The sequence below is a fragment of the Kogia breviceps genome, chromosome 7, assembly GCF_026419965.1.
Source record: "Kogia breviceps isolate mKogBre1 chromosome 7, mKogBre1 haplotype 1, whole genome shotgun sequence".
NCBI classification, from domain to species: domain Eukaryota; kingdom Metazoa; phylum Chordata; class Mammalia; order Artiodactyla; family Physeteridae; genus Kogia; species Kogia breviceps.
Window position 1 is genome coordinate 24,804,965 of NC_081316.1, and position 25,502 is coordinate 24,830,466.

Here is a 25,502-nt window from a genome sequence, read left to right on the forward strand (position 1 = left end):
GCTCTTCCAAGGCCAGAACAGAAGCTCCACTTAGGAGCTAGGATCACCACCACAAAATATTACCTCGTGGGGCTCCCCGTGGTCCACTCTGCCCAGAGCCTCGCTTGAAATTCTGCTGATATCCATCCTAAAAGACAAGCTAGTTAGTACTGAAGAAAAGGCAATTTTTTAATGCTTACCCACCTATCTCTATTCTTACAGTCTAACACTTGTAGAATACAGAATTCTTTCTTATTCTTTTAGACATTTAAATATAGCATTACTACAAGTTATTCTTTAATCATACTTCTGTTCTCAAGATCAATGAGATATTTCTCAGCTCTTAAAAATCACTGTTTTTACCAGCCTCTATTAAATGAATACCTATATTGAGTGCTAAGAAAAGCAAAAGTCATCATTCTCCATAAGGAAGTATCTTGTACAAGGTACAAAATTAGCCCCAAATTACTTAGTTGCTCAAGTGCATCAAGCAACTACATTAGTCCCTTTCATTGGGGTATTTAGGTCAGGTTTATATTTTATAAACAATTTTACCTACCCGCTGATAGCCAGAGTAGTCCCGGGGAGCACTGAACTGAGACTGTGTATATCCACTGTTTGGAGTGTTAGAGAATGAAGCGCGGTAACCATCATATCCTCCTAAAATTTAGGACAAGAAAAAAAACAACTTTCTTATCTTCAAAGCGAATTTTTACTTTCTCATTACTGACCAAGGGAAAAACTGAAAAACTGTAAGCTATGCTAGTTATTCAAACTAATCTCTTATCCTGATCTAATCTGTTTATACATTAACTGCCTTAGAGGATGAAATTTTCACCCATGCATGCACATACACACACAAAAATAACAAAAAAATCTCCATAAGGTCTGATAATTTATAGAAAGCAATATCCCCAACAGGACAGTGGTAGACATGGGTTTGATACATACAAAAAAACTCAGTCCCAATTTTGCCAATTTAAATGACGGTATCAACACATACTAAAAATGTTTATGTTATACATAAAAAGCTAATGCAGAGAGAGAGATACATATTTTTCCTAAAAATCATATGACATATTTCTATATATTGTGCAAGTCAGAAAAGAACATGAACTTGCTTTCTGTGGTTTTTTTGTTTTTGTTTTTACCTCTGAATCCATTAGCAGGTCCCCTGTATCCATTCATCAAGCCTCTAGCACCACGGGAGCCTCCACGAGACACACCACGACTGTTGTAATAGGGCTGACTGCTACGTGGAAATCCAGTGTTCTGCTGGGGAGGCTGCTGGTGGTTACCAGTCACTTGATGGGTCTGGTCCTGGGAACCGTGGTAAGTGCCAACCACTATAAAAGAAAAAAATACATACATACATACATATGTATATACACACCCAGATATACACAAACACACAGCTCATTACAATTTGTCTGATTTCCTACATGCTTTCTGGTTTAAGAAATGTCTTAAACAGTTTCCTCAAAGTTTAATTCTGTCTTTAAATTTTCATATTAACAATAGGGAAAACTACACATTAATGAAGTCCCTGTCTTTCTCCTGTATTAAGCTAAAGGGAATACAATTCTCCAACAAATTCCAAACCTTTCAAAGTGCACATTGTGCGAGAGCACACAATTCTATCCTTCCAAATGACTTGAAAGGCTATATTATTAAACATATTCTGAGAGGCATCTGCTTATAGCACAAGAGACCCACAACAGTCAAAAGATCTTACGTACTGAAATACTTACCATCTTGTACCATTTAATTATTTCATTATAAAGCTCCTAATGGTAGTTTTCTTATTCTTTTAAATTTTCCTTGATACTTATTAAAACATACAAAAACATACTCTGCCATAGCTAAGCAGCTATATGCTAGAATACTCAATTACAAAGATAAATCAGCAGAGGCCTTCAACTTACACCCCACCCTAATACTTCAGTACATTTCAAGTACTTTTAAAGCACAGCCTATTTAGAAGAGAGTTAAATGGTACTCACACTGGCACTCAACCCCCTGGAGTGAAGGGAAGGTTCTAGAAGGTCCACACTATCTTATACCCCACCCCTCCTCCTTCCACAATGTGGAGAAGTCTAAAATCTAGAAACCTTCAAAAATGAAATACCAAGGTACATTTCAGGTATTACCCCAATGTTCATAATTTACAGGGGAGAAAAAACAGTGCTAAAGGTATCTTTGGGAGTTGAGGAAGGTATAGACCAAAGGAAGGCCCACACCCCAGGAACAAAAAGAGTCAGCAGCCTCTAGTCAGCCCAAATCTCCCATGTTTGGGCAGAGAGAAAAGGTGATGTGAGTCTTGAAAATATTTAGCTGAGCTATTTTATAACCTCAAGAAACCCACATTTATTAGTTCTTAGAATGATATTTTGCAATGAAAAAGCTAGAGAATGCCTAGGAACAGAAGGGGTCATGACTCCTTTTTAAACTATGTAATGGACCAGAGACACTAGTCACAATGTGCTCTTTCTACATAAATTACCTTTTACTACATTCCCCAAATTTAAACTTATAAGCAAATATCACAAGTACCAGTAACATTTTCTATCTAAAAAGATTCATTCAGGGAATTCCCTAGTGGTCCAGTGGTTAGGACTCTGCACTTTCACTGCAGCGGGGGGGGGCGCACAGATTCAATCCCTGGTGGGGGAACTAAGATCTCACATGCCTTGCGCCATGGCCAAAATATAATAAAAATTTTAAAAAAATAAAAAGATTCATTCATATGCAAGTAAAAAGTAGAAGAACTGAATTTTCAACTCACTTTTTATCAGTAAGAATTCTATTATGCTTTTTGGTCAAATCTCACTGCAAGAAACTCAAAGTAGAACAATTAAAGGGTGATCTTTATTTTAAAATACCAGAATTCCTATTTGAGTGCGTGTAAAGCATAAACACTAGTCCATAAAAAATAGTCAAAGATCCTTGCCAGATCCTTTTTTTTTTTTGTGTGTGTGTTACACGGGCCTCTCACTGCTGCGGCCTCTTCCGCTGCAGAGCACAGGCTCCGGACGCGCAGGCCCAGCGGCCACGGCCCGCGGGCCCAGCCGCTCCACGGCATGTGGGATCTTCCCGGACCGGGGCACGAACCCGTGTCCCCTGCATCGGCAGGCGGATTCTCAACCACTGCGCCACCAGGGAAGCCCCAGATCCTTTTTTCATGTTGTTCCTGACTAGATACTAATTCAGATTAAAACAAAACTTCTGGAATGATGGGATACACTGCCTTGTTCAACAAATATCAGAATGTCCTCAACCTGCCAGGCCTGGTCCTAGACACAAGGGACGAGTTAGCTACCAACACATAATCTTTGCCCATAAGGAAGTTTTAATAATGGGAAATAATAAGGAAATAAAATATACATACAAGTAAAAACATCTATACTGTATCAGGTAATAAGTGATTAAGGAAAACACCAAGTAGAATAAATGAGTGACCAAGTGAGAACATTACATTTGGACAAGGCAAGTCTCTGTGAGGTGATATCTGAGCATAGACCTAAAAGTCAAGAAGCAAACCATGCAAACATCAGTGGAAGAAAGTTTCAGGCAAAAAGAAAAGAAACTGTAAAGGCCCTGAGAAAGGAAAGAGTTTGTGTTTGTGGCTGGTATGGGCACATAAGGAAGAAAACAGGATGTACAACAGAATTAAGGCAGAGGCTAGATCATGGATCTTGTAAACCAAGGTAAAGACTTTTGGATTTCTTTTCTAAATGTAATTGGCAGTCACTGGGAGGTTCTGAACAGGAGACAGACATCTGATTTACATTTAAAAATAATCACTCTGGGGCTTCCCTGCTGGCGCAGTGGTTGAGAATCCGCCTGCCGATGCAGGAGACACGGGTTCGTGCCCTGGTCCGGGAAGATCCCACGTGCCGCGGAGCAACTAAGCCCGTGAGCTATGGCCGCTGAGCCTGCGCATCCGGAGCCTGTGCTCCGCAACGGGAGAGGCCACAACAGTGAGAGGCCCGCATACCGCAAAAAAAAAAAAAAAAAAAAAAAAAAATCACTCTGGCTACTTTGTGGAGAACAGACTGGACTAAAATAAGAGTCAAGGGAGACAACTGCAATATTCCAGATAAGAGCTGATGGCTGCCTAGATCAGAGTGGTAGGGTGGAGGTGTTTGAGCAAAGCATACGGGCCGATTTGATTTTTTACTGAAAATATCTGTAAATGTTATGAAGTTAAGTTTCATAAATAATGTGTATTTTGAAATGGTACCAAACGGTTATCTAGTACAGTGCTTCATGGTCAATTAGTAATATCAAGTAGAATATAAGAACAAGATAGCTTGAAATCAACTGGCACAAAGGGCCAAACTAACCAAATCAAATGATATACAGTAATTTTTAATTTCATTACACCATCTGAAAAAAAGGTAAAACAGCAAGCATATTAGCATAATGTCTAAAGGCACCAAATATATCTGCTCCACAACCAACTTATGAATACAGGCATGCCTCGTTTTATTGTGCTTCTCTTTATTGCTCTTCACAGATACTGTATTTGTTTTGTTTTGTTTTTACAAATTGAATGTTTGTGGCAACCTTGTGTAGAGCAAGTCTGTTAGTACCATTTTTCCAACAGCACTTGCTCACTTCATGTCTCTGGGTCACATTTTGGTATTTCTTTCAATATTTCAAACTGTTTCATTATTGTATGTTATGGTGATCTGTAATCAGCAATCTTTGACGTTACTACTATGACTCATTGAGGTCTCAGGATTGTTAGCATTTTTTGATAATAAAGTATTTTTTAATTAATTCATGTACACTGTTTTTTTTAGACATAATGCTACTATTGCACACATCATAGGCTACAGTATAGTGTGAACAGAATTCTTATATGCACTAGGAAACCAAAAATTTCACGTGACTCACTTTGAGATATTTGCTTTATTGCAGTGGTCTGGAACCGAACCTGCAATATCCTCAAGGTACGCCTGTACATGGCAATGCATAATTAAAGGAGCCTGAGAACAAGAACTCCAGTTTTATCATTCAAAAACACAGATAGCGTAACTGCCAAATTTCTGTCAGACTGTGGTTGATTCAACCTCCCTGATTAGTGATGCTGAATACTATGGCGATATATACGAAAAAAATCAATGTTGACCCAAGTCTGTCAAGAAATTAGACAATTAGAGATAATTACTCACACCAGTCAGTCCAGTTACTCACATCAGTCAGTCCAATAAAATTAAAAGTATTAACTCCTATGGTTCTTAATAGGGTTTGCTAGCTTGTTGTGCGATTCCAATTAAATCTCTTAAGAATTAAATAACCAAAGACCTAAAAAAGCTATTTATGTCTTACAAATGTAAGAAATCTAAAATATCTATATCCGCATTATTATTGTGATAGGTATGACAACTGGCCAAATTATGACCTTACTTGCCAACAAGGACCTTATTTCAACCTAGTCCACCAAATGCAGCCACACCAACTCCTTTACTGCTTAATTTTGTATAACCAACTTGCTGCCAGGTATCATGCCAGCAGGCTTCAAATAATTAGCAATTAAGAGCAAAGTTGATCACAATTTGAATAACAAGTTTAATTCTGCTAAAATCACATAATGAAATAGGACAGGACATTATGAAAACTCACTAACCAACGGAAAATGAGCATAAAGCCTCCAAAAACTACAATAATTCACATACAGCAAATATGGGCTTGATTTTACTCAGGATCAGCAATGAAAAATTCATATGGTCACTACCAAAACAAACTCTTGGACACTGCTACTCAAAAGTCCAAACCTCCTAACACTGTCAATAACTGCACTGCAAAGCAAGTAGTCAAGGAGATGACACTGGTTTTCCTACCTGTTTGAAGCTGTTCTTGCTGAAGCTCTGTTTGTTCTACTTGGTGAGGCTGACTGGAAAAGCTCTGGTTATAACTGGTCTGGTACTGATTTTGCTGTTTTAAAGTTTCTGGTTCATTAACAGGAGGAACTGGGGCATTCATATTGAACACCTATAAGTAAATAAAGTAAAGGATTAGTTCTTCCCTTTACGCTAATCACTTCCCTACTTTTAACACAGCAGATCTCAATTCTGGTTTTACCTGAAATGTAAGAAAGACCATTACAGAAGTCTCAGACATCTCTCTCTCTCTCTCTCTCTCTCTCTCATACACACACACACACACACACACACACCCTCAGTTCATGCACTTCAATGTCGAAAATACATATATACCATACAGCACTTAAAGCAGAGTATAAATGGGGATTAAAAATCTTAAAAGACATATAATCAGAAGCCTTGGAAATGCTATTATAAATGAGAAATCTTTTTAAAAGATGCAAACCCCTGATAAAATATCACTTACAGAAATTAAATCTAAGAACTTTAATTTAAATAATTATTTTATTTTTATTGATATTTTAATCAAAAATTATATCTTAAGCATTTAACTCTGAATTTTCCTGTGAGCAGTTTTGGTTGGCTGTATCCCATCAATCTCAGTATTTTCATTATCATTATTTTCTAGAAATTCTGCAATTTAGAGATGCTTACTGAAGAACCAGGGTGAAGTACCATAATGTCCATTACTTTACTTTGAGATATACTTTAGTAAAATAAAAGATTAAGCAAATATGGCAAAGTGTAAACAGTTGTTAAATCTAGGTAATGATCTATATATATATATAATAGATGTTATACTAGTCTACTTTTTTCATGTTTAAAATTTTGTTAATCAAATCAAAATGGTGAAACTACAAAACAAGAAGATATGGGCACATAACTCCTAAGACTCAAATTTATCTCTGGGAACAGAAAAAAATGAGAGTTTGTGTTCAATTAAATATACCCTACAGTTAGGGTAGATGCAGACTCAAGCACAAAGTTAAATAAAGACTTTCTGTTGAGACTCTAGCATGAAGATAGTACACACCAGGCACTTAATGTTAGTTGAATTAATTTGCTTACCGTTTGCATGGACTGGAATGGAGCTGCATTTACATTGATTCCACTGCTATGTAAAGGTTTGCTTGTCCCAGCCTGGAACACCTGAGGCTGAGAAGCAGCAGGAAGGGATGATGATGCTGTAGTCTGGTCTGTATTTAAAGAGATTGTTGCCTAAACACAAAGTGAATAATCGCACTTTAGTGGTAAACTAAGCCAAGTCTACTACCCATACGTATTGTTAACAACCTCAACTATTTTATGAAACAAAAATACTACAGTGCATGCATTGGGTCCAAAACTAAGAGACACTATATTAAGTTATTTACCTCCACCCAATTCATGTATAATTGCCTCATCAAGTTTACATGACCTGGTAACAGAACTTGCCTGAATCTGGTCAATTGGTTCCTTTTGTGGTCGTTGCTCGGTAGCATGAGAAGGCTGGTACAAGGGTTGAGATGCTGTATAGCCCTCACTTGTGGATGAAACCAAAGGAACCTACAAAGAAGTAAAGAAATCAAAGCTTCATTCTGTTATAAACCACCTTTAATACATACAAGGCTAAGAAATAGATATGATAAAGAGACTATAAAACGTAACAACTGCAGATGTATATATATTATTAAAGCTCAAAGTTAAATAAACCCTAGTCCAGTTATGAAGCTCCCCACAAATGTAGATAACATCTACACTAAGTTTTAAAATTATGAAATCTAAAATATGTCTTCTTAAATTCTCAGTTCAAAATTAAAAACCTTCTTCCTTCTTTATAATTATAAAAACACAAGGATTCACAAAAAAATTATTTTAGTTCATCAAAAGAAAAATAAATGTAAAGATGGAAATAAAGGCTGATAGCTACCCATGCCAGATTTGGACACTTAACAAATTCCTACCTGGTTTTCATAAGCTAACTAAGAAAGAGACCCAAGAAACGATTAAAAACAAAAACCTGCAAAAATATTTATATCACTCTTACCTGTGTAGCTTCTGGTTGTACAGAAACTTGATTAGGTTGAGCAAGTCTAGATTCAGAATGAACTGCAAAATTGATCAAAAAATACTGTCATACAAAATCAAATTTCTTCAGAGATGTCTAAATACCTTTACTTGCTCTTTAAAGTCAATGTTTTATAGCCAAATCCTATATAAACTTTTCAGCAATCATGAAAATAAATGGGGAAGTATAGGCAGGATTTTAGCTTTCAAGTGAGCATTTTCAATTAATTGATAGTCATTATAAGTCAACTGTCACAATGGCCTTCACTTTGTTTTGCAAAGTGTTAGTGAGACAGTACTAATGAAGAGGTATAGAGCAGAATGGTAAGAATCAATGCTAATGTTACCCACAAAGAGCCTTTTAAAGCAGTAACCAAGGCTTCCCTGGTGGCGCAGTGGTTGAAAATCCGCCTGCCAATGCAAGGGACACAGGTTCGAGCCCTGGTCTGGGAGGATCACACATGCTGCGGAGCAACTGGGCCCGTGAGCCACAACTACCGAGCCTGCGCTCCGCAGCAAGAGAGGCTGCGACAGTGAGAGGCCAGCGCACCATGAAGAAGAGTGGCCCCCACTCGCCGCAACTAGAGAAAGCCCTTGCGCAGAAATGAAGACCCAACACAGCCAAGGATTAATTAATTAATTAATTAATTTAACAAAACAAAAAAAAGCAGTAACCATAAAGTAGCATTACTCTTACTCAGAACTTTTAGATAATATTCAGTAACATTTTAACATTATCAACTTTCAATATAATTTCAAATGTTTCCACTGGAAAAAGTAAAAACATACCTTTAAAAAGCCTATATTCAATTCAATGTGCATATTCTTGCCAACTCTCACCATCCTTCCACTACTCTCCCAAATCACCGTTAGATAATCAAAAATACAGTATCTTTCATTAGCCATTTGGAAATCATCCGTTTTCACTGGGGAGTCTAGTGAACTCAGCCTTACCTGAACATCTAAACAGCTTTACAGGTTACATCAGTGCTGCATGTGTTGACTGGCGCAGCTAAGAAAACTATGTATTTTCTTCCTCTGGTAGAGCTCAAAAAATGAACACTGATCTGTTTTCTAACTCTTGGTAGAGATATGAGCTCCCTTTACTTTAGAGAAATCCTAATTACCTTAACCATATTAACTGTGTTCATTAAACATGCTATTACCAGCAACTCCTTTTATGACACTTAAGATTAACAACATTAAATGTGTTACTTTACATGGTTCCAGTTTTATGCCCTTAATGCTGACATGCTGTAGGGAAAAAAACAAGACTTAAAATTACTAATGGTCCTAAAGAGATGCTCCACTTAAGCTGATACAAAGGCACCAACCATATTTAGTATGCTGCTGTTTCAAATAATGGTGTAAGACTAGTAAGAGTTTGAAACTTACTATCTCTTCCACTTTCCTCTTGAGCATTCCCTTACCCACTCCACTATTGCATCTCATTTTTTATTTAAGTAATAAAATGTTCAGAAATTCTCCTAAAAAGGTGCAATCATCCTTCAGAGAAAGACACCTGTTAATACTAGATTCTGAGATTAATTTTGAAATATAAATAGCCAAGCAAAATTTCATTTATACACAAAAACAAGAAAAACAGGTCTACAGTTTTACAAGTCAGGAAGTGGTTACTAATGGGACAAGGAGAGAGGTAACTACCGACTAAAAGGGAACACAAATAGGCTTCTGGGGTACTGGTAAAGTTCCACTTTTGGGTGCTGGCGTGTTCAAGTTTGTGAAAACTCACTGTGCTATAAATTTGCATGTACTTTTCTGTATTTCTGTATGCCAATAAAGTTACAAAAAAAAAAAATCCACCACCACCAACAATGGAACTACAGGTATTATTCATATTACAGGAAAAAACAGTAACATTTCTCATCGAATTAAAAGATACAAAGACTTCCCTGGTGGTCCAGTGGGTAGGACTCCACGCTCCCAATGCAGGGGGCCCAGGTTCGGTCCCTGGTCAGGGAGCTGGATCCCGCACACATGCCGCAACTGGGAGTCCGCATGCCGCAACTAAGAAGCCCGCATGCCACAACTAAAAAAAAAAAAAGGATCCCGCATGCCGCAGCGAAGATCCCGCATGCCACAACTAAGACCCAGTGCAGCCAAAGTAAACAAACAAATAAATAAATAAATATTTTAAAATAAATAAATAAAAAGATTCAAGATCTAAAAGTTAAGCATTAAAAAGAAAAAAATTAATTTTCATAAACTTTACAAAACCTGAAAGCATTGGCTCTATACTTTATTTCTCACATAAACATGTATCATTACTAACCTGGAGGGCAAACCAGCTGGGGTATGTCCATGTTCTGTGCTGGATTCATAGGCTGTGCAGATACAATGGCAGGATCAAGGGTCTGGTTTTCAAAATCCAGCATTGAATCCTACAAGTTTAGGTAGAATGTAATGGAATTAAGTTAAATAATGTAAACACTTAACCCTTCTGTCATAGTGTTTGACTAAACTGCACCTACCTGTATGAAATTATAGGGCCCCTGCATTTGCGCCATAAGGTCCTGTACTCGCTGTCTTCTCACGAGGGGATCTGCCTGAGCTACTGGGGTCAAAGAGTGGGGCTCTGGTACTGAAGGAGATGCAGCCTGAGGTTGCTGCTGGAGTGAATTTACCACCTAAAATGGGAGAGAAGGAGAGGGGACCGGGTTGGTAGAGTGACAGAGCTCCACTCATTATCACGATTGGTCCCCAAATTACATATGCCACCTACACTGTAAACACAATAGCAGACTGGAATGTATTCAACTGACCAAATTATGCCAAATTTAACATTCTGATCAATGCTATGACTTCTACAGTGTTCCCAATTCCACAGGGTCACCATGTAGCATTTCAGATTTACCTTGTAAACTGCTTTCAAGAAAGACTACCTGTGATAACTTCCTAAAATCATGTGTTTTGCTTAAACTGTTAAGCCTTCTATATTAAGCAAACCTATATATCTATATCAAATATATATCTCAGTACCTGATATATAATGAGCATTCAAGAAATGTTAGCTATTATTATCATCAAGCTTTGAGTTCCTATCATTTCATTCTCTCTGGCAATACCATAGGATCAAGCTCTATCACCTCATCAAAACTGCTACAAAAGCCAAAGCTCACTCTACCTGTCATTTTTCTAGCTCTAATAATTTCTCCTGATTATTGTTTTTAGTAATTCCCTGACCTGCTGAGAAATATCACTAATTTTTATTACATCAAATTAATATTCCTCTGTCTGGCTTTTAAGCCTGGGCAAGTCGTATCTGTTAAGCCTGGGCAAGTCACAACCTTATTTCCTTTGTAACAACCTTATTTCCTTTGTAAGCAATACTGAGCTAACAGAGCCTGGTAACCAAACAGCACTAGGGTGAAGAAGTCTCAGATGACACTCCAATGTACCCCTGTAAGGTAATCTTTCTGAAGGCTATCCATGTGGGAGCCCAGATTTTTATAGAGCAACCTGATAACAGACAAATTATATACTTTAATAGACAGATTAACCCCATAAATTATAAATGGATATTTGTATATATTTTTGTAACTGGATCAGCAAAGCAGTAATTATATTAAATATCCACAAAGACAAACAAACCACCTTTTAAACAGAACAGTCTTACATAATGAGTTTGTTATTCTAATAAATGTACTAAGAATGCAAAACACTTAACAATCTAAAATTGTTCTTAGGAGAGATAAGAATTACTAATTAAAGACAAAAGACATCAACCTTGTAACAGAGAACTCTTACCTCAACTGTTTCAACTGTCCACTCATCTACCTGCTCCTTTTCACCACTGCTGAACTGTGTTTCTGCCATAAATTGTCTATTTACATACTGCAAAGCAAAGTAAATGTTTGAGACCTCTGTTTGAAAGGCTTCAAGGGAAAGGTAGCATTAAATAAAAATCATACCTCTGTTGATTCAACTTCACTTTGTTCAGTGTATTCTTCTGCAGGCTCAGGTTCTAAGAGGTTAAAAAATGATACAAAAGAGTGTAAGAAAACTTTTTTAAAGTTAACAATTCATTTAAATCCAAATAAGTAAACAGTTCACCATCACATAGTCTGAATTTATTTACAAAGTTACAGTTAACAGTACGTTTCTGTATTTTATTATTCTTACAACAATATATTCAGAAAGTGTTTTCTTTACCATTTATTCCAGAATTATTTTAGTTTCAATAGTAATAATTCCAGATCAAGTATAATGCCAATAAAGCAGCATCCTAGTCTCCATTTTAATCTACTTGGTAAAAGTGGTAAGGGGGAAAAAAAATGTCTTGGGAATTCCCTGGCAGTCCAGTGATTAGGACTCAGCACTTTCACTGCCTGGGCCTGGGTTTGATCCCTAGTTGGGGAACTAAGATCCCACAAGCCTCACAGCACAGCCAAAGGAAAAAAAAAAAAAAAAAAAAAATCTGCAACCATAAATTCCATTGATGTGCAATGTTCCCTTCTAGTTTCAACCTAATGCTTACCATGTGCCAGGCACTGTATACATACTTTACATATTACTTCCTGAATGAAGAACCTGAGGTACAGAGAAGTTTAGTAAGTTGCTCAAAGTTACATAGCTAATACGTGTTATAGCCAAGATTTTATCCAGGCAGTCTGATTCTGGAATCCATGCTTTTACCCATTATAAAATTTATGGCCCAACAACGCTCCCTATAGTATTCAAAATTTTATTCATCATCTTACGTTATCATAAAAGTCCTCATAGTAAGTGCTTACCTACCTATTAGTGATGTGCTAGGTCCCAGAATAGATCTCTGGTGACTGAGGAATTTATAGTTCAAGATCATGGAGTTATAATCACTCCATCATTTAAAAAAAAACAGAACAAAACCTCATACCATTCACCTCATATACTGGCATTGTAAGCAGCAATAAATCTGCATACATCAGCCGAAAATCTATTTGAAAAACCTTACAACAGTTGCTCCCTCATCCATACTCCAGCCTAGCAACACTGCAGCAACAGAAATACCAGTCTGTAACAGTTATCAACATAAACAAGATAGGGGCTTCCCTGGCGGTGCAGTGGTTAAGAATCCGCCTGCTGATGCAGGGGACATAGGTTCGAGCCCTGGTCCAGGAAGATCACACACGCCGTGGAGCAACTAAGCCTGTGCACCACAACTACTAAGCCTGTGCTCTAGAGCCCGCAAGCCACAACTACTGAGCCCATGTGCCAGAACTACTGAAGCCCACATGCCTAGAGCCCGTGCTCCACAACAAGAGAAGCCACCACAATGAGAAGCCTGCTCACTGCAACGAAGAGTAGCCCACGCTCGCCGCAACTAGAGAAGAGCCCGCGCACAGCAACAAAGACCAAACACAGCCCAAAATAATTTTTAAAATAAAACTATAAAAAAAGATAAACAACTGATATTTAATGCCTCTGGGAATTACTCTTAACATGCTTTGTCTTAATATTTGGTCATGCTTAAAGTTTCTTTAAAAATCTAAGTGTACAATTATAACTAAATAAATGTATAGCTTGAACTTGTGGCAAAGGAAAATAAAACCAGGACCCTAAACTAAAGCTTATATCCACCTGAGTACTCACCAGCTTCAGCTACCTGGTCTTCAACTGCAGGTGCTGAGGCTGCCTCTTCTTCCTCACACAGCCCATTCTGGTGGTTGTGAGTGCTGTCAAAGTAGTTTGACTGGAAAACACGCTCAACAATTTCCTTTAGAGCTTTATCTAAAAACAGAATATTAATTATAGTCTTGGACTATCTGAGGATGCCTGACTTAAAAGATTCAACGTTCTACAAAATATAGTGGTAAAAAAAAAAAAACCATCAACTGTTACTTAAAAACATAAAACCATTAAATTCCAACAGAAATTTATTACAGAATAATAGGGAACAAGAAATTATTTGTATTAAGTTTTTAAGTATTTTAAATAAGTTAGTCCAAAAAAACCCTGACAATTATCATTTATTCATTCAATAAACATTTATTTAGCACCTAACTGTATGTTAAGCAATGAACTAGGCACTGGGGCTAGAGAGGTATGGAAAAGATACAGTATCTGCCCTCACTAAGCAAACAGTCCAATAGAGAAGAGTTATCTAATACTCACAAAAACAGTAAAATTACATCTGTGAAAAGTACTACACAGAAGTGCAACGGACTAGACCTAATCAGGGAGAGACCATGAGAGGCTTTTCTGGTGTAAGGGCTGCAAGAGCTGGGATCTGAAAGATGAGTAGTAGAGAGGAAACAAATGTTTCAAGGCAGAGGCAACGACATTTACGAAGCCCTGTACACAGGGTGCCAAATACAAGAAAATTCAAGTATGCATTGTGGCTGGAGCACAGGGAGTAAGAAAAAGCATAAGGAAAGATGAGTCTGGAGAGACTGGTAAGAGCCAGAATATGCAAGGTCTTACAAACTAAGGGCAAATGTATATAAAATGTGATTAAAACAAAACCATTAAAAGATTTTAAAGAGGAATGAGTGGTGAATTCAGTTAAGAGATTGCATTAGACAACAGAAAGGCAGAAAAGTAGAGAAAGAGTAGATTCAAAATATATTTAAAAGGCAAATAAAATTGTCAGAATTTAGTATGTAAAGGGGACGGGGCGGTGGGGGAAGGTTTGTGTCAGGAGTTGATCTCCATTTCCTGGCCTTGTATAGTAGATGTAGCATAAGACTATTAATAGGTCACTATACAGAAAAATGAAACTTCAGGGACGTTATATCAAAGTATTATTAAGTTAAAGCTATTAAAAGTAAAACTATAGGGGGACTTCCCTAGCGTTGCAGTGGTTAAGACTCCACGCTCCCAGTGCAGTAGGCCCAGATTCTATCCCTGGTCCGGGAACTAGATCCCACACGCATGCCACAACTAAGAGTTCACATGCCACAACTAAGGAGCCCGAGAGCTGCAACTATGCAACTAAGACCCGATGAAACCAAAAAAATAAATACTAAAAAAAAAAAAGAAGAAGTAAAGCTATCGGGAATTCCCTGGCAGTCCAATAGTTAGGACTGCGCTCTCACTGCTGAGGGCCCGGTTCAAGCTCTGGTCAGGGAACTAAAACCCCCACAAGCCGCACAGCACAGCCAAATAAATAAGTAAGTAAATAAATATTAACGTTTTATATACATACACACACACACACACACACACACACACACACACGTTTATTTATTTATTTATTTGGCTGTGTCGGGTCTTAGTTGCAGCACACGGGATCTTTGTTGCAGCATGAGGGATCTTTCACTCTTCTCTAGTTGTGGTGCACAGGCTCAGCTGCCCAGCAGCATGTAGGATCTTAGTTCCCCAACCAGGGATCAAACTCGCGTCCCCTGCATTGGAAGGCGGATTCTTAACCACTGGACCACCAGGGAAGTCCCAATAACTAATAACTTTTGAATGCTGAACACTTTACATGTTTTCCTTCCCCCTGCTTCAGAATCTCCTGCCTCAGAACTATTTTTTAAAAACTTATGAAAACTGAATGCACATAAAAACACTAATATGAATAAATTATATCTTTCCACTAACTATAAAGATGTTACATTCCTCAGATGCAGGAATGAGGCCAGGTAGAAAATAACACCAAAACAAGCTATGGCTTACACTTTAATCCTTGTTACTCCTCAACAGTGCTCATGAAACTTTTATCAGTCTTGACCTAAAGCTACTTTTTGAAGCTAACAAGTTTATACACATGTCAATTGCTTTCTAATCAAACTTCAAGTGGGGAATTCAGTACATATTTGTAGCAGAACTAAAATCAAGAAGCCAAAAAGTTTTTTTTAATGAAATACAGACAACACAAGTTAACAAACCAAGAAAATGATTTCTTACATGAAAAGACACAAAAGCATTAGATCCTCATATTTGATTTACCCATCTCCTTAAAGCAAATACACTCCAAATTACATCATACAGTTTTGTCAAAAAAAGTATAAGCTCTTTTCAACCAAATAGCTAAAAACAAGGTATAAACAGCTATTTTTGCCTTAATATGTTCAAAAATCTACTTCCCTAAATCGACATTAAAAATAGCTAAGAATCTATTCCCTGATTTACTAAGGGGTTAAAATCTAAAATTCCTAATTTACTGAGGTAGTGTAACTTTAAAATATCCTTTTTTTTAAAAAAAAATCTACAACTGCATATTTACAGTTAAGGAGTTCACATATAGAATACTGGCCTAGATAGATATTAGCTTTTTTAAAAACATAGAAAAAAATGAATGTCCCAAATTAGCAGAAGTTTAAGAAAAACTAAAGATAGACTAAGGCAACAACCATGAGTAGAATATACGGGGTGTAGTAAATGTTTTTCACAAAATTTCATCTGTAAGGAAAAACCAGTCCCCATCTAATACCAAAAACAATGAAAGTCAATTTGGTGTTAATCTGTCCCTCTCAAGCAGAATAAGTTATGAACAAAACCATGTTACTTTAGGACTCCCATCTTTATAGATTTTTGATTGGTTGATGATGGTGTTTTGACTTACACACAAAAAAATTACAAAAACTAAACAAAGAAGATACAAAAAGGAAATAAACCAAAAAGTAAACAGTGGATTAATGTTATTTACACAGTTCTAAAATTTCTTTAATTTTTATTTTATTTTATTGTGGAAAGAACACTTAGCATGAGGATCTACCTTTTAACAAATTTCTTTTTCAACAAAATTTAAGTGTACCATATATTACTGTTGACTACAGGTGCAATGTTGTACAGCAGACCTCTAGAATTTATTCATCTTGTTTGAATGAAACTTTATGCCCAGTGATTAGTAAGTCCCCATTCCCCCTCCCCCCAGCCCCTGGAAAATACCATTTCCTTCTTTGATTCTACGAATTTGACTTTTTTTTTTTTAAACATCTTTATTGGAGTATAATTGCTTTACAATGTTGTGTTAGTTTCTGCTGTGTACCAAAGTGAATCAGCTATATATCCCCATATCCCCTCCCCTCCCTCTTGCCTCTCTCTCCCACCATCCCTTATCCCACCCCTCTAGGTGGTCACAAAGCATGGAGCTGATCTCCCTGTGCTATGCAGCTGCTTCCCACTAGCTAACTATTTTACATTACATTTTAAAGATTCTTAGTCACAAAATCAAAAGTTGTCAGTGATACTCACAGGTTGTTCCACATACAGGTTTTTCCTTCCCTTCCAGCAAATCCCACAGGTGAATGGAGGCATGTTCATACTGCTCATTCAACCTTATAATAATAATAAGACAGCTAGTTAATTACCTTTCGGTTGTCTACTCAACACAACATTTAGAAATTTCTGTTATCAAATACCACTATACCTCAAGCTCATGTCCCGTTCAGGGTCTGCTAATTTGTAGAACTCATCCAACAATGACAATTCCTCTTCAGACAATATTGGCACTCCATTCAAACCTTGCTTCAGGTCAGTTCTCACTTCGTCATCTCCCAATTTGTCCAAAACATACTGCAGCTCAAGCACAGTTTTTAAACGTTTCTGTTCAGCTTCTTCTCTCATAAGCTGCTCCCGACGTGCTGTCTTCTTTATTGTTTTCTGAATCTGCATAAGAATATAAACATAGCCGTAGAAATAAGTTTTACGAAACTCCTTTACATCAATTTCAGGTCCAATGTAAATAAGACATATTTCGTTCATTGAGTTAAATGTGACCCTGATATACAAAAGAATGACTCCCAACTGAAAAAGTTTAATGAATAATCTGTTTTAAGTAGATGTTAGAAATTCAAAATACATCTTTTCCTAGAAGGTATTACACTATGGAAATGTTATCAATTAAACAATATATTGGGGATTTGCTTCAAAATAATCTAGCAGGCAGGAAGCAAGGGAATAGGTGTGAGTATAGATGAAATATAATTACCCATGAAATCATGGTAACTGTAAAAGCTAAGTATAGGTAAATGTGAGTTCATTATAGTCTTTTCTTTAGTTTTTAACTTTTCCTTAATAAAGAGTATAAAAACTAAAAATTTTAGTTAAGGTTCTGAGACAATTAAAAAAGAAACCCAACCACAGCCACAATTTTAAAAAAATCTTATCTATGTCTATCTCTATGAAAAAATGGTTCAAAATACTAATTTCAATTGCCTACTATTGACTCACAAGAAGATAACAAACCCACTACTACCTTCTCATCCCAACAATCCACCACTTCCATTCTAGGAAGAAAGGCAGGAATGAGAAAATAAGTCAAGAAAACAAAAGAAGTAAGGTAATAAAGAAAGCCACTTTGGATGAAATGAGGAGTTCAAGTAGGGAAGACTATGAAGACTAGAAAAGGTAGGCTGGAACTAGGTTAAAGAAGCTCTTGAATGCAAAACAAAAAAAGTGTTTAATAACTGTGCAAAGTGCAACAAAGGATCAGAGTTAAGTAAAAGGACTGCCAATGAAGTTAAAGGCCCAGTAAAAAGTTCCTGAAAACACCAGTGTTAAAAAAAGAAGCAAAGGAGGATACACGTATTTTCATTTACATAGTGACAGTAGCTTCAAAAATAGATTCTATATTAAATTGTATATAGCCATTCTACTTCTGTGACCCATATTTTTTTTTTAATCAGAAACAAGAAATTGGCAGGGTTCATCAAGCCTGAGGCTCTGATCTAAGCTAAGTGGAACAAATCCCAACTTGGGTGTAAATTAAATTTCCCTTACTCTGTTTTGAGTGGTATCAGTATTTTCCACCTTTAATCAAATTTAATAAGTAACAATAATATTAAGTGCATGAAATAGATTAGTTATGCATCAAATACTGTTATAAGCATAACTATGATGAGGTGGGCACTATTACAGCCATTTTTACTGTTATAAGCACAACCCTATAATGAGGCACTAGTACTGCCTCTCCCCTCTCCCTTTTTCTCCTATCCTTTCCTTTCTACCCTACTGGCTCTGTTTCTCTGGAAAACCCTGACCGATACAGATATAGACTCTTTCAAAGTCGTATAGCTATTAAGTAAAAGTGGCAGAATCAGGATTCAAATCAGGCAGTTTGGTTCCAATCAGAACTCTTCATCTCAGTACTGCATTGTCTCTCATCACATAATAAACCGTTTTGTTTATTCATTTCACCGAATCAGAGGCAACTTTAAATTTCAACGTCGTTATAAGCCTTTCTCCAAATAAGCTAACACTAATTCAGAAGGATATTAATTTTCTGGTCAAAACTTACAACAAATTATTTGACTTTGTTCATATTTAATTGTATCCTGTTCCCAAAGGCTTCTGTCACATCAAAAGATGTTTGGGGAAAAACATACCACTTTGTTGGATCAAGAGTTGATACAAGTGCAATATTTTAGTCAGCCACATCCCTTAAGATCTCTATGGAGAAAGTAGTTACCCATTATATCAACAGGTCTCTTTATTTTCTGATAGTTAATGGGATTGTAACATAGTCATGAGGCATAAAGGAATACATGGAAGATAAATGTCTATCACGTTTATAAAGTTTTCTCTTCGTAGCCAAGGGGAATTGATTCCAGGACAACCCCCTACCCCACCCCAGGGGGATACCAAAATCCATGGATGTTCCAAGTCCCTTACAGTCCGCACTCTGTATCTGCAGATTCAACCAACCTAGGATTTCAATCCTTGGATGAAGATCCCACATATACAGAAGGCTGTTATATTTGCATAGATAATTTTTTAAACCAACGATACAAGTCTGTCATATATGAAACTCAGTCCTTTTAAAAGGCATCTTTCAGGTGTTACACTAAACTTTACAGAATTGGAAAGCATCTTAGATATAACTGGATCCAATCCTCTCCCCCTTGCAGAGCTTATCAACAGTAATGCAAGAAATAAAACTCGAAGAGACAAAATTTTCTGCCCTCCTCATTTTTAATATTTCATACACATATATGCTATTTTTTACTTACATCTTGGCTTAATGCCATGAAACTCCTCTGTAGTTCTTTTGCAAACTCCAAATTATTTGTGACTTCCTGGTACTTAGATACAGCATCCTGAAATAACAAAGAAAGAACCCGACTTTACTGGAAATACTAAGAAACACAAAATTAATTTTCCTATTAAAATTAATGAGCATAAAATCTTAATAAAAATATAACATCTTTACCAGCTGATCCTGATTAAGCCTTTCCCCTTTGTTCATTCGTTCCTGATAATCATCAAGCTTGCCCTATATTAAAAGAAAAAAATAATTATATTCCATACTGAAAAGTATATACCAGCTTAACCATGCTAAAATAAAAAACCCACATAATTCTCTAAGTTTGTCTCAAATCTTGCCATAAATATACTTTTCAGATATACTACAGTTTAAGTTAGTATATAAAATAGCTTTGTGAGTTAAAAAATGAATTTAAATACCCCAGCCATGCTGAATGATACCAAATACTGTTATCATAAGCCAATGAAAAAACGCTGCTTATTTTTTAGGTTTCTCAAAAAAGGTATGCATCATATGGCCCAGGCATATAATACTCATCCACATGAGTGAGGGCCACAATTTGGTGAAAATCCCAGTTACACTGAAATGAGCATATGAGACATTTTATTAAGTGTTAAATTTTTATCCCTCCCTCCCCCTGCCAAAGAATTCATGTGACATAAAAGAGTTTATTTTTCCTGAATAAACACACATGCATATTGTCTTTGATGTGCCTTATTCATTTCCCTTGAATTGAAATAATTTCAAGCTATCATATCACCTACAGGCACAGTACACTAGTCAACATCTTTGCTTTTGTTATTTTCTCACAAATGTAATTAATGTGCAAGAGTGGGGGGAAGAAGTTAAGCCTCTGGTTCAAGGTCATCTCCCCACCCCCCACCCCGCCCCTAAGTTGAAAACTTTGGAGGTTTCCTAGGCTACTACTATTAGATAAGCACCCCCTGCCCACCCCCCCACACGGAGATACTCAGGTACTGAAACACAGTTAAAAACTTCAGATATTGTTTTAATAAGTTGAAATCTAAATTGAGGGGCGGGGGGCGGAATTCCCTGGTGGTCCAGTGGTTAAGACTCTGTGCTCCCAATGCAGGGGCCCCGAGTGCCATCCCTGGTAAGGGACCTAGATCCTGCACACAACAAATATCTCACATGCCACAACTAAGAACCAGCAAAGCCAAATAAATAAATAAATATTTTTAAGAAAAAATAAAATTTAAAAATGTTTAAAAAAATTTTTTTAATAATCACAATAAATTACAAACATATATAATACTTTACCCTTAGCAATAATAAAATAATGAAGAAACCAAATACAAAGTAATGGTCTGATAAAATTCAGAGGCACAGAAACAAGTTTAAAAGCAATGCTAGAAAGGTGTTTTAGGTCAAATGATCCATTTTCTTTACGGTAGAAAAAGACAGTAGTCAACTTTCATAGCCATTCTACCCTAAATGAAACAGCCTATCACAATTCCTTAGTTATACTGAAGGTAAATAAAATCAATACGATCATTAAAATATTAAAGGATGATGAAACTATCCAATTTTATTTAGGTGAACTATTTACACAATCAACAAGCTTCCAACTAAACACATAAAATTCAAGTCTACCAGATGAAAATCAAGATTTTTACACTGATATGACAGGCCTAACCCCATGTGCAAAAGATAAGCTCAACTGCCTCAAACACTCTGAGGATGGAACAAAGACCGACAGTTCATTCATTTTTTTAAAAGGGTAGGCTACTTTTTCTTTAAGAAATAAAAAAAAAAGTTAAGATTTGCTTTTAATTATGATTTAGGATGTAATAACAGCGTTATAATCTGCATTCCACTATTTAGAAATATACAAATAGAAAATATGCAAACAGAAGGGGGGCCTGAAATTCAGTGTCAGTACACATATAAAGTTCTAGCAACTAGGCAAAAGAAAAACTACTATTAGCTTATACCTTGCATTTATTATCTTCCCTTTTTATGGTATTACACATTTTTCAAGGAAATTATTGCTAGATCAGGACATTAATACACAGTAAATGTCCTATATATCCCACAAGGGATAGTTTTATATACCTAGTTTTGTTTTTTTTTTTTAATTATTTATTTATTTATTTTTGGCTGCGTTGGATCTTCATTGCTGCACGTAGGCTTTCTCTAGCTGCGGTGAGCGGGGGCTACTTTTAGTTGCGGTGCGCGGGCTTCTCATGGCGGTGGCTCGCCGGCTCTAGAGCGCAGGCTCAGTAGTTGTGGTGCCCAGGCTTAGTTACTCCGTGGCATTCAGGATCTTTCCGGACCAGGGCTCAAACCCATGTCCCTCCCCTGCATTGGTAGGCAGATTCTTAACCACTGCGGCACCAGGGAAGCCCTATACCTAGCTTTAACTTTGTCATTTAATGTCTTGAGAACTTAAAATTCCTGAAAAATGTTTATATATATATATATATATATATATATATATATATATATATATATATACACACATACACACACAAACACACACACGTATGAAAAATAAAGTTTTTTTAAATGTTAAGAATGGTTGGGCTTCCCTGGTGGCGCAGTGGTTTGAGAGTCCGCCTGCCAATGCAGGGGACACGGGTTCGTGCCCTGGTCCGGGAAGATCCCACATGCCGCGGAGCGGCTGGGTCCGTGAGCCATTACCGCTGAGCCTGCGCTCCGCAACGCGAGAGGCGCCACAACAGTGACAGGCCCGTGTACTTTAAAAAAAAAAAAAAAAAAAAAAAGAATGGTACCTGAGTGGTACAATTATAGGTGGAATCTTTTTCCTTTTTTTGTACACTTAGATATTCTGCAATAGACATATAATAAAAAATTAAAATATTGTGCTATATAAAAGATGTTAAGATTGTTAGATTTCAGGATATTGTCAGGACTTTCACCTATAATAATCCTTGAGTTTGAATCTATATTATCCTAGGACAAGATATCCTATAGCAGAAAGGCTCCAATTTTCTACACAATAGGAAATTTACTATTCATCTAACCCAGAGATCTATGGCAGATTACATATTCTAAAGATGGCTCCCACATACTGTTCTACAATGTGACCTTGGCACTTCCACATTAAGAACTAACCCAATTCCTCTGCCATTTTATTGAGTGGGCGCCAATCAACAGTGTACAGTGGAAGTAATCCTGTATGACTTCCAGGGTTGAGTCATTAACAGCACTCCATCTCTGCCCTGGTTGCTGGTCACTAAAACCAATAATGTTTGGAACCCTGAGCCATCATCTAAGAAGTTCAATAACCCCGAGGCTGCCATGCTATGAGGAAGCTAAGCCATGAAGACAGGTCTCATATAAGAATTCTAGTCAGCAATCCTAGTGTTAAGTCATCTTAGCCCAGGCATCAGACATGTGAGTAAACAAGGCTGAGTCTTCCCAGCTGAGGCCCCAGGCATCACAGAGCAGGTCAACCCCACTGCATGCCCTGTCTGAATCCCCGAGAGGCATCTTCTGTGCTCATGATGCGGTGAGGTAAGTGTTAGAGTCATCTGTCACACAGCAATAACTGGAAGGTTAAAAGGTAAATAAACAGAGAAAGCAGCTACTTGGTGAAACTCAGCTTCATAGTACACATCTTCCTGGAATACTGTCATCAAAAAAGGATGCAAAAAGACCTCTGAGCAGCCAAAATAAAGATCTATGCATTAAATACAAGTAGAAAAATTCGTAGTATGAACTTAGTCACTACATAAATAAGCACTTGCTTGTCAAACTGACAGATCCAACATTAACCCCAACAAAAACAGAGAGGCAAAGACAGGAGTAAAGGATTCCAGACAAACACAGCTTTTTTTCTTCCCTAAGCTAGAACATGATTCCTAACTTATAAAGTGGTAAAGACAAATTTGTTAACTACTCATATCATCCACATAAAATGATTAAGTATTTTTTTTTTCAGGAGAATGTAGTCATTTTTCTAGCATCAGATATCTTAATCAGAAAGCCTACCACAATATTGATATAACTGAAACCTGCCCTCTTAGATTCTATCTTGAAATATCTACGTTGAGAATTCAATTTAGGGTTCCTTTTTCAACTACTGAGCAGCCTGAATATATTAAAAATTCATTTATAGCACCACCTATGAGCAAGATAAAAAATCAGGCCATTTTCCAGATTACTCAGTCTCTAAAGCAGAACCATGGGATACCGGTGGGACAGACATTACCCAGTAAATGTCAAAAGACTATATATAGTCATGTAGTACTGAGAAATAATTATCCCAACAAGTGCTGTCCAGTCCTACTCTCCTGTTTCTTTGTTGCCTATAATAGTTGACAGTATTCGTTATGTGACAGACCACATTCAAATTTAAAGTATCAGGGAGGCACTATTATCAATCATATTTCATCTAAATGGAAACTGAAAGGGCAATTAAATAACTTGCCTAAGGTCATATATCCCAGAAAAATTATGTGTGCCTCAACACTTGCCCACTCTGTATTCCAGCCACCGCTACGTTTCATTTCTGCCCTTCTGCTGCCGTTTTCCTCCTTTTCTTTCTCCAGAATCACAGTACACCTAGATCTTCCATTCTTCCAAAAGATTTTTTCATCACCACCAAAGTTACTTTATTGAAATGTTTTTTAAAAATTCACTACAGTGCCATGAGGGTGCCAGAAGATAAATATCCAAAATAGCTGTTCTCCAGAGATTTCCTTCCTTCCTGTGATAACCAACAAATTACACAGATGAATAATTTTTAAAATATTGTTAAATTAAACAGTTAAAAAGAAATGGCAAAGAGATGATAGACTCCAAAAAAACCAAAAATTCTTCAACTAGACAACTGTAAACAGTCACAACAAGAAAGATTAGGAGAGACAACATCTTTAGCTCCACTATCTAGGAAACTATGTTAACTCTTGTTCTCAATTAAGGCGATCTCCAAACTGAGGCAGAATACTTAAAAATGAAGTCTAAAATAACAAAAGTGGTAAGAACGCCTAGCTATATCTTAAATTATTTTACATCTCCAGACCAAATAAATCACGTCTGTAGTACTGAAAGAACCTGTAGAATGACGAATGGAAACACAGAAAGACAAAGATTTCTCTTCCTCTCATCTTGCCATAATCTTCAGTGGCCCTTCTACAGATTATTTCAAGTCCCCAAACCCTGCATTCCTGTTCTTCATCTAGAAACATCAGTTCTGACTTTGCCCACACAGTGGTAGGCAGCTGACCCTGCCTCCAATTCACCTTCCACCAATTCAATTGAGACTTAGTTAGTAAAATTCATAGAAGACAGGAAAGGTAGTAAGAATCAAGTTTTCTTCAATTTTTAAAAGGAGGTAGAGAACATACAGTACAATCCATTGATGATTCATAACAGCTCTCTTCAAATGCTGGAAGCCTTCACATGCAGAAGTCTGAGTTGTTATAGAAAACAAAGTATTAAACAGTGGTGGCAGGAATGTAACTCTAACATCATGAACTTAAAGAGTTGTCCAAAAATGAAATAGACTTTCACTGAAAAATGAACATTCTACCAGGCCCTAGAAGAATGATTAATGCAGAAACTTAATGAATACCTGTCAAGACTGAAGGATTCCTGAACACTGAAAAACAGAAAAAGGATGCTAAACTAGATGTTATCTAAGGTCCCACTGTAAGATAATTTTT

At 36.8% G+C, this 25,502-nt stretch overlaps 1 protein-coding gene across 1 annotated transcript in view; it reads right to left on the reverse strand.

Annotated features, from left to right (window-relative positions):
- CAPRIN1 (cell cycle associated protein 1) overlaps positions 1-25,502 on the reverse strand; it is a 36,062-nt gene that overhangs the window by 3,353 nt on the left and 7,207 nt on the right. The window contains exons 3-18 of the mRNA XM_059069724.2: positions 20,014-20,076; positions 19,814-19,900; positions 17,233-17,471; positions 17,058-17,140; positions 13,509-13,646; positions 11,849-11,901; positions 11,685-11,771; positions 10,409-10,564; positions 10,210-10,318; positions 7,897-7,958; positions 7,305-7,415; positions 6,939-7,088; positions 5,829-5,979; positions 1,131-1,325; positions 539-639; positions 64-127 (exon numbers count right to left, since the gene is read on the reverse strand). Of these exons, the coding sequence (XP_058925707.1) occupies positions 64-127; positions 539-639; positions 1,131-1,325; positions 5,829-5,979; positions 6,939-7,088; positions 7,305-7,415; positions 7,897-7,958; positions 10,210-10,318; positions 10,409-10,564; positions 11,685-11,771; positions 11,849-11,901; positions 13,509-13,646; positions 17,058-17,140; positions 17,233-17,471; positions 19,814-19,900; positions 20,014-20,076 (1,849 nt within the window). The remainder of the gene's footprint in view (positions 1-63; positions 128-538; positions 640-1,130; positions 1,326-5,828; positions 5,980-6,938; positions 7,089-7,304; positions 7,416-7,896; positions 7,959-10,209; positions 10,319-10,408; positions 10,565-11,684; positions 11,772-11,848; positions 11,902-13,508; positions 13,647-17,057; positions 17,141-17,232; positions 17,472-19,813; positions 19,901-20,013; positions 20,077-25,502) is intronic.